At 37.9% G+C, this 10726-nt stretch overlaps 2 protein-coding genes across 2 annotated transcripts in view; both read right to left on the minus strand.

Moving 5' to 3' along the window:
* LOC100176389 (alpha-2 adrenergic receptor) overlaps nt 1-6887 on the minus strand; it is a 10096-nt gene extending 3209 nt beyond the window's left edge. The window contains exons 1-8 of the mRNA XM_002120199.5: nt 5956-6887; nt 2792-2895; nt 2097-2310; nt 1471-1606; nt 1273-1396; nt 1133-1216; nt 729-802; nt 452-532 (exon numbers count right to left, since the gene is read on the minus strand). Coding sequence (XP_002120235.3) covers nt 452-532; nt 729-802; nt 1133-1216; nt 1273-1396; nt 1471-1606; nt 2097-2310; nt 2792-2895; nt 5956-6348 — 1210 coding nt within the window. The 5' untranslated portion in view covers nt 6349-6887. The remainder of the gene's footprint in view (nt 1-451; nt 533-728; nt 803-1132; nt 1217-1272; nt 1397-1470; nt 1607-2096; nt 2311-2791; nt 2896-5955) is intronic.
* A 2581-nt stretch (nt 6888-9468) lies between these two features.
* emc (transcription factor protein) lies at nt 9469-10270 on the minus strand. Its single transcript, NM_001078222.1, is given in 1 exon segment — nt 9469-10270. A coding segment is annotated over 1 exon segment (294 nt). The 5' UTR covers nt 10254-10270; the 3' UTR covers nt 9469-9959.
* Between the last annotated feature and the right edge of the window lie 456 nt (nt 10271-10726).

The raw sequence follows: 10726 nt of genomic DNA on the forward strand, positions 1-10726 counted from the left end.
CGGGGGGGGGGAATTAGCCGGGGGGAATAGTCACGGGGGGAAAATAGCCTGNGGGAATAGTGGCGGGGGGGAAATAGCCGGGGGGGAATAATCACGGGGGGGAATTAGCCGGGGGGAATAGTCACAGGGGGGAAATATCCGGGGGGGAATAGTCACGGGGGGGAAATAGCCGGGGGGGAATGGTCACGGGGGGGATTTAGCCGGGGGGAAATAGTCAGAGGGGGAGTAGCCGGGGGGGAATGGTCACGGGGGGAATTAGCCGGGGGGAAATAGTCAGGGGGGGGAATAGTCACGGGGGGGAAGTAGCCGGGGGGGAATAGTCACGGCGGGGAAGTAGCCGGGGGGGAAATAGGCGGGGGGGAAATCGCCGGTGGGAAAACGCCTGGGGGGATATAGCCTAGAACCCCCATGTATATGCGGTGTACCCCGGATGAAAAAGGCAAACTTTTACCTTTTTCTTTTTTGTTGATTCTCTTCTTTTTACCAACTTGTAAATATTTTATCTCAACTTTGACACCTAAGTTGTCTTTGCCTTAAAAACATAAAAAATAGTCGATTTGTGTAACTTCACTTGTAGTAAATAACGAATATTTACAGAATTATAAAACTGTATCCTCACAACTCTGAAAGACCGCTGTTAATTGTTTAAAACATGATCAGGAAATTCGTGAGTTCGGTGCAAACAAGTTTTCATCTTACCTCACAGTCAACTAATCTATATAGTTTACCTTTCGTTCGTGGCGTCACGGGTTCGGATATAATTCCAGAACGTTCCTTCGCGATCAAGTTTGCGATCTCATTACTAAAGTATAATGGTGATTGTGACGTAACAATATGAATAATTCACACAATTGAACGATTAAATAAACTTTTTCATCAAAATGGAAACTTCATAATGACAGATCAATCAATAAATGCAACTTATTTATCCTCGCATGGTGGGGCAACGACAGTCGTCAATGTCAAACTTGAGCCGGGAACCAGTAACCTTTTTGGCCTGTAGTGAGGAGCGCTAACCACTGGCCCAGCACGGCACCTTAACACGCATATATTAAACAAAGCGTTAAATATGATTTTACGCGTGTTAACATAATGTTATTGTTACGTTGAATGTTTGTGACGTCACACCAACCTTTTTGGCGTCGGTTCTTCGATGTTTGTTGGTTCCTCGGTATTATGACGTGACGGATCAGTTTCACTTGAGCATTTTTTGCAACTGTGACGTAACATGGATTATTATACGTCACAGCTGAACGATTGTTTTAAACTTACTCTATTAGGACGTGAATAGAAGGCGCAGCGGACAATGAATTCCTCTGTGACGTCATAGGCTGTGTTGGACTTTTGAGAATTCGATTGTTTAAATCGCAAACGTTACAACGATCGTTGATGCCGCCTGTACATTATTTAAATAAAACATTTTGACAAATTTTGAGTAAACTTTATATACATGGTATTTATGGGTTAAACCTGTAATCCGCTTGGTGGCGCTACGTTTCGACCTCGCCATGACGTCACGTCCGCTTTTCCTCACCTCGATAAAGATAAGGGTGTATAACGCAACTATTACCAAGAGGGGAAGGAGTTGGAATAATACCCGGGTGAACTAGAAGGAAGGAAGGTAATGTTAATACGGATATAGATGGTGGTATTAAGTGGCTTCGAGTATCTGGGTTTGAGGCTCGTCGGTGCTACCATTGTGGGCGTATGTTTCTTGAACACGGGTGTTTTGTTTCATACACCTCGTGCCAGCTTCATGTTACCACGTGTGCAACTTATTAATTGCCGTGTGACGGGGCAACGACAGTCGTTATAACACGGGTGTTCTGTTTCACACACCTCGTGCCAGCTTTTATGTTGCCACGTATGTAACTTATTTATCCTCACATGGCGGAGCAACAACAGTCGTTATTACACTGGTGTTCTGTTTACGCCCAAGGACACAAACGCCCACAATGGAAGCAACGACACCAATCCTTTATATTTTCTAGACAAGATGCTGAAACGTATTGAGAATGTTGTTTTTTTCTCTGCTATTAATAAAAAGAATAGAGCCATTTGACGCTATTCACCAAAGAACAAAAATGAACGTTTACCTCCATGTAATAATGCTGCCATTTCGCTGTTATTTTAAACACGCACAAGGTCAACCTTTGCACCCAACCAAACCCCCTTTGTCCGCCCTCACCCGGTAGGAAGAATGGAGATAAAACCACAGGAGCAAACAGCCATGATATTATAATGACGACAACTGTTCGGTTACGTGTGTATAACCTGTTGCTATGTTTGGGATGGCAAACCCCAACGTACCTGAGAATTAGGAGAAAGTTAACAATTGTGGGCTGTGGGGTAGCCGTGACATGCCAGTTAAACAGCCCCTTGGGTCTAGACTGTATAGACAAAAGGACATGGAGTCAACCACACAGTTACATACGTGATAACTTGTAAGCGGACATGAGGTGTATGAAACAAAACACCCGTGCTATAACTACAGTTGTTGCCCCTCCATGCGAGGATGCATAAGTTACATACGTGGTAACTTGTAAGCAGGCACGAGGTGTAAGAAACAGAACACCCGTGATATAACGATTGTCATTGTCCCGCCATGCGAGGATAAATAAGTTACATACGTGGTAACTTGTAAGCAGGCACGAGGTGTAAGAAACAGAACACCCGTGATATAACGACTGTTGTTGGCCCGCCATGCGAGGATAAATAAGTTACATCCATAAAAATGTTAGTTATACATAAATAAAAAAAAACAAGAGTGAAATTTCTATTCACAACTCACCTATTTACAGTGATTGTAATCAAACAAACGATCGAAGTATATCCACAACAATAGTAAGAAAACGCCATGAAAGAACACGTGAAGTCATTCTCGAACGGCCATTCCTACGTCACAATATATGCTCTTTTACGTCATAAAAAAAAAACAAGTTTTAACCCGAAATTTAGTTCCATATTTTCGTATTTATCCTTTTGTAGCGGTAGCGAAGACCAAATTAATTAAAACAACAAAGAGAAGGGAATTAGCAGCAAAACGAAAGTCGTTAAAACATGCTATGCGTAAAAACTATTTGAGTAAAAATGTCAAATAAAAACATGACTGCTAAACCCAACGTACAGAATAAATTACCCGAATCGTATTTGAAGGTATGTATGCGAATGGATGAGTAAAACTGATAGAATCCACGAATTTTTCGTTTTCTGCGATAATGTTTACGTTTAAACCTTGCAAGGTTCGAATCCGGGTTCATGGGGTTTATATAAAACAAATAAAGCTAATTATCTTCAATTAGATATCTATGTCTTTCATCATCGCGTTCAATTCCCTTGTGACGTCACTCAACGTAACAGAGGAGGCCAACCATTATTTGATGAATATTAGAATAGACGACGTTAATGCAAAGATCCAAACTCGCATCCGAACTTATTAAACTTCTTACTGAAGTGATTTCCCCTCGGATTATTATTCCTTCGTAATAACTTAATTATGACGTGTCCTTATATGCATTATGACGTAATAATTAATTTCGAAACGGAAATTAAAACAACCGGGTGAAAGTTTTATAACAACTGTAATTGTGACGACATAGTTTTTTTCAACTAAAATTTTATATTATTACGTCACATTCTCACCAACACACATTATAACGTAACAATATACAATGTTTCGATGATTATGACGTAACAATATACATTGTTTTCTATTTTCGAACTCTAATTTCTCTCAAACCCTGTGACGTCACATATGCAATTGTTTTAAAACAAAGGGTGTTTGAATTAATAATGAATATTCAAGAATCTATTTATGGAAGAAAAACAACTTGTTTTGTAAAATAGGAACCAATCGCGTGAACTCGTGTGATGACGTACCGTTTGTGACGTAATAAACTGCTCTCGCGAGTATTCGGCGACCTCTTGTGTTCCCGAATATAGGTCATAGGTTACACGATGAGCTTCACTATGACGTCATAATATGTTAACCGCGGTAGTTTCGATCACGTGGTTTGGAATATGGAGAATTGTCTCTCTTAAATTACGTCACAATTAATGCTGCCAACTAATAATTAATAATCGATGCGTGTTCGAGGGCTTTAGATAAACGATTCTTAAACCGTGTCGCGTATATAGTAGAGTGGGGTAAGATGGTCATTACTCTCTTTTATCGTCCCATTTGGTGGTAAACATATAGAATGTTTACATTTTACAGTATTGCATAACCGTATCCTCACAGTTCTAAAATGCCGTTGTTAATTGTTAAAAACACGATTAGAAAATATGAGATATTATTAATATTATTATAAAGGTATCCCTTTTACCCCACAGTACGTAACCTCACGACTCCCACAGATCCCTGTTAATTGTTTAATTTAAAACATGATTAGGAAATATGGGATATTATGTGCTAACGGTATCCATCTTACCCCACAGTACTATAAAACACGATTAGGAAATATTGGATATTATGTTATATAACGGTTTGCATCTTATCTACAGTACTATACATGCATTATATTGTACGGCATATCACCGTTAAGTTGTACGCATGTATATATAAGCCATTAGGTTAATCTATAAGAGCTTATGATCTCGTTTACCGCAGGTTTGGCGTGATTGGAGATCTAAGAAGCGGTTTTAGCAAGAATAGACGCAACTGTGTCGGATGATTTAAAATGTTAAAATTAATAAAGAAGTTATTGCCCGACAAGAGTTTGTTTTAAAAGCTTTAATTATTAATTTGTTGCTTGAAATAAAATACACAGAATATTTAATTGCGGGTTTAGCGGTTTCAAAATAATGTTGTTGTTTTGTATTTGTATTCCCTTGAGTGTTTGTACAGCATTGTGACGTCACTGAGAGCTTTTTAGGTCACATTTGAATTATATATTTTAGAATAACACGTATTGTGACAAAAAATATCAAATGTCAGTGTTTGTTACGTTGAAAAAGTGGATTGTGACGTCATATGAAGATTTTTATCTTGTCAGTATTTTGACAAAAAGTGAGTTTATCATAGAAATATAATCTAGGGAGAAAGTACGGCGTTATGTGGTATCTACTTTAACGAATCTATTTTTAACAAGATATTTGCCATCTTGAATATTAATGCTGACGTGTCGTTACACCCCCTCCCCCCACGACCCGCCGCGTCTAAAATTGTATTACGCGAGTTTCGCGCGCGTGAAAATCAATTATGATCGACGATACGTCACAATATACATGGTCCTATAAAGTTAGCGTCGAAAACTAATTTACTTTCATAATATGTTTAGTGAAACTCCGATGAAAGAAGAACCTCGCGGAACGAAGCACCTTCGCGTTTTTGATACACGGATTAGCCAATATTGATTTATTGTGACGTCACAGAGGATTCGGATCATTGGAGTTTTCGCGCGTTCTTAATGAACGCTTGTGCTTGTGTTTATTACGTAACAATCGTGCGTGTGACGTTGGATTGATGAAACACAGGTCTGTTACGTCACAATACAGTTTTAATAAAGTTAATACTAAACAAACACTATTATTACAGCACAAATGGGACAATGCGGTGTGTTTAAATTTCGTTTCTTCAAGAGCAAGAATGCCCTGTATTGTTTGGCATTGTTTTACAACCCCCCCCCCCCCCCAGGACGCTTTATTGGCGCACAGGTGTTTTGGTTTCAAGAATTTGAGTGTTACGTCACAATGTTTCAAAGTAATTGAGGAAATACATCGCGCGAAAGTTGGGCACGTGACGTAAAAGTAATTACGCAACAAAAGTCCATTATTGAACAATGATAAATAATTGTGTTACTTCTGCTACCAGGCGTAATGTAAATTAATGTTTTTGTCGCTCATTTAGTAAAAAACGTATTTATTTTTAACGTTTTTATTCCCAATAAAATCTTAAATTTTGGAATAAAACAAAATTTGCTTTTTAACAAATGCTAAATTCAAATGATAATTCACCTGTTTAATGTAACTTGTGACGTTGAATGGCATCATTGTTGACGCTGTAAGGAGGTCTATGACGCATAAATTAGCGATGAAAATATGGAAAGTAGTTTGAAGTCGCTTGTTGTTGTAAATCGCCAACAAAGTCAATAAATTTCCCGATGTTCCAGCAAATATATCAATAATCCCGATGACGATTCCTAACAATCTCATCGCTGAAACGTCGACTTCCGATGTCGTTGCGACGCTGAAATTGATTGCTGACGTCACAATGTAGTCTGTCGTATTCTCGAATTCCCCCATTATAGTTGAATCGTTCACTTGATTGTCAAATATTCCAGAACTATCAAAGTTTCCTCGGTTATCGAATGCACTCGATGTAATAGAAGTCGCGACTGCTTCGATCATCAGCGACGCGTTTAACTTTTAAATCACTCCCCAGCGCTTGCATTCTAGAATCCCATGATTGTGACGTCACAGTGTCTTCTTCTCCCTGCAACTCTCGCGTTCCCCCAACGAAATGTTCATGCAATAAAATCGTCATTAATAATATCGCGATTGCAATTCGATGACAATTCAATCACCTATTATGACGTAACAATGCATATTATGAGAATAGGACAAGAATTTTTGGGTCAGTTCCAATACAAAGCATAAACTCTCTGTATCAAGTCTCAATACTCAGATATATTGTATAATGTTGTGGTATACAAGATGAAGTTATAGTTATAACCCTTGTTTTCATTTTAAATGTTTTGGTTTAAAAACTAGAACCATTTCCAGTGATGTCGGACCTTAAACAGCTATCGTAACCAGCAGACACCGGATTTTAAACTTCCGGCATCACTGAAAAAGGTTATTGTTTTTGAACCGAGGTGTCCGAGATGAAAATCTTATCATATAGTACGGTGGGGGAAGATGGGATATTTTTCATTCTATTTTCTCGTCACATTTGTTGGTAAATTATAAAACCGTATCTTCACGACTCCCATAGATCGTTGTTAATTGTTTAAAACACGATCAGGATATTTAGATATATTGTGTGCTAAAGGTGTCCCGTTTTACCCCACCCTATATATATTGACATTCACGTTCGTAACAATGCAGATTATTATATATAACATTATTTAACAATGAACACATGTCTTCATTTTAACCTTGAAATAAAATTATCGAATTCTAGCTCTCGGTATATTGTTTCTGTTTATGACGTCATAATAACAAACAATCGCGGTAAGCGTATGCTCGATAATTAGGACAAAGATCGTTTGTCAGGATCGGGTTGCAAAATTCCAAGACAATCTAATTTATTTTTCAGGTTGCCAAATAAATATTACGCCCTCCAATTACAGTACGGCGCGCTATGCGATCCAAGATTTATGCCGGAGTTGGCCCATTACCCCAACATTGTATATGCACATTCTATTCTATATTGGTGAGGTCCTACAGTGAGACAAGCCATGGGACCAGGGATTTAGGTCAGAGTTGGCCCATTACCCCAACATTGTATATACACATTCTATTCTATATGGGTGAGGTCCCACAGTGAGGCATGCCATGGGACCTGGGATTTAGGCCAGAGTTGGCCAATTACCCCAACATTATATATGCACATTCTATTCTATATGAGTGAGGTCCCACAGTGAGGCATACCATGGGACTTGGGATTTAGGCCAGAGTTCGCTTGTTACCCAAACATTGTATATGCACATTCTATTCTATATGGGTGAGGCCCTACAGTGAAGCCAGCCATGGAACCTTGGAGTTAGGCCAGAGTTGGCCCATTACTCCAACATTGTATATGCATATTCTATTCTATATGGGTGAGGACCTACAGTGAAGCCAGCCATGGAACCTTGGAGTTAGGCCAGAGTTGGCCCATTACCCCAACACTGTATATGCACATTCAAAAAGTAAACCTCTATCGCCCGCCTCAGCAAATCAAGGTTAAAATTATTACAACCTCTAAATCAAACGAAGCCATGATTTCTCAGAAATCAAGGTCCCACTGATGGCAAAAATAAACAAGTTAGTAGGTCCATATTTTCAGGGATGACATGCATTTAACCGCCACGTGGGGAAGTAGGAAGCCCCCCATTAACCATAAAGGGGTACGAGTATATGCTTGTGCTGTGACAACCCAATAAACGAGTTTGGAACCTGATATCGGTCGTGGACAGACGCTGATACGATATTAACTTTAGTTTAATCCGTATGTGGTTCAATTCATGGGTTTTAATTTAGGAAGCCACGCTTTTATTTAACATTTTTTCTAAAGTAGTTTTTACCCGTAGAGTGTTTTACGATTCGTTTGCTGTCAATTCAATTCTCTTCGTTGTTTTAATTAATTTGATTTTCGCTATACCGTATTTGAAAGATTAAATAATGTTATCAAACTTGTTTTACCGCAATTCCCACGACAAGAGCAAGTAACAATAAATAATTAATCCTTTCTTGGTAAACAAACCCGCAATCAAATAACAAAATCAATGAAATGTTACGCAAATTCAAATTCCTTTAATAAAATACTCGCGCCTAATTTAAGTTACGAATTAGACTTATTGACTTAAACTGTGTAGATGTTCTAAAGAGCTCATGTAAAGCCGCCTAAAGTTGGGTATAATATACTGTGGGGTAATATGGTAAGATATAGCTCAGTGGGGAAACATGGGACACCTTTAGCACATGATATCCAAATATCCTGATCGTGTTTTAAACAATTAACAATGGTCTATGGGAATAGTGAGGATACAGTTTGTTAATTCTTTGAATGTTTTTTTGCTTTCTAATAAATGGGACGAGAAAATAGAATGAAAAGCTGTTCCATCTTGTTGTACAATTGCGGTAACTAACTAAAAATAAAAATTAATTTATTGTTCAATAACTATAATTCCCGAATATGCAATTTCCAAATTCCCCCAAAATATTCTTTTATCCAAATTTTTATTATTTCTGATATTTATTATTTAATAAATCTACAATAAAACTGTCAAGTCATATTTATCTTTGTGACGTAACTGTCCATTTGTGTCATATCAAATGTTCTAATTCTGACACTTCTTAAATTCTAAACTAAGTTAAAGTGTGCAAAGTACTTACAAAATGGTCCATTCAATCGTCACAATTTATCAGTGTGACGTCATTATACACATCCTGCTTACATAGTAACAGTTGCTAAGCGTCAATAACTAACTTAAAAGAATCCGCTTTATGGCAAACTGAAATAAAATAAATGAATGAGTTTCCTTTATTTATTCACACGTGAATATAACTTTTATTTTCATTGTTAACTTATGTGGGTTAACTGACGAAAATATACCTCCAAATTAGAAACAAAAGCGACCATTTTTATTAAAAGTTTTTTTAAAAAAATATAATGCCGAAAGATTTTACAACCCAAAACCATTTTTAATGTTAGACAAATTATGCAAAAATACGTTAAAAATTACCTACAAACATCTATACCCTTTTCATTCCTTAATTAAATAAAAAGTAATTAAAGAGACAGCCATGACTTGTTTCGTTATCTTTTTTGGATGCTACATTGTTTTATTTTAAACATTTCTCGCGCTCGCATGAATTGTTAGGAACCAAATACCCGTTGATCGCATCTTCCTGCTTGCACAATAACTAATTACACCGTTGGTAGTTGCTTATGTACAAGGTAAACTAAATATAGTTGAACTTTATTGAACTCAACATCGACTTTGAGGTTATGTTTAATAAAGAGTTGTCTGTATTATCAGTGCATGTAATAATCATGTCGCGGTTTTATGACAAGAGTGTTTATTACGTCATAATAAAATCCATTCTCGCGAAACAAACACGATTCACTACCGCCCACTGGCGACCAACAATTTCGATATCTAAATCCACTTGAAGACGCCCTTCGTTTTCTTGTGGTCGCCATTATGATGTCACTGATATATGCTCTGACGTCATATTTCGTGACGTCACACGCGTTCATCCTCTGGGAACTTCCCGAACCCGATCCTCCCATAGAAGTAAAGGTATTCATCTCAAACTGCTTGCAACCTTGTCTGGTGTATAACAGGATATGACGTCATAACTTCGTCACTCAATGTCGACCATAAATCGTGGATATAAAATATCGCGTGTTGGATTATCTCCAATGACGTCACTTCACTACTTCCGTTTACAGCTGGAACTGCCGCTTTTAATTTCCGCAGAAGGTCGTCAACGATCGGCTCCTCTACTTTTCCTTCGCGGGAAATCGAGATCGACTTTGCCGCCAAACTTTTCAAATCTTGTCGAGCCGACAACTTTGATGATTTTCGAACAACTTTAACCATTTTGCTGATTCTAGAATTCTCTCAATTATTAGAATACTCAAACGATTGTGACGACCCAGAGCAGTGTATGACGTTTTATAGCCAATTGCCTTTTTCTTCTCGACTGCCAGAAGCCGCTTAATCAGTTCCAGACGAAATAATCAAACAAACAAAAGAATCGCGTCCCTATTGTGACGTCGTGTCATTTTCCAGCTGCGATGACGTAACAATGAACGCTCGAAACAGAGAAGGAAAATAAAACAAGATTTTTATCCAAAGTTATTCCAAATATTAGTTGAGCTTGTTTATCTGTCTGTATTTGTCTTCTGCGTGTTTACACACGTGATCTGTTTAAAACAATTGTTGCAATATGACGTAACAATGCTTGTCTGTGACGACAAATAACGCGAGACGTCGCGTGTGATCAAGAATTTTATATTTTTGAAACTTTTTACAAAATATTTCGCCTTAAATCATTTGCAACCTAATTTGCA

This window comes from Ciona intestinalis, chromosome 7, assembly GCF_000224145.3.
Source record: "Ciona intestinalis chromosome 7, KH, whole genome shotgun sequence".
NCBI lineage: Eukaryota > Metazoa > Chordata > Ascidiacea > Phlebobranchia > Cionidae > Ciona > Ciona intestinalis.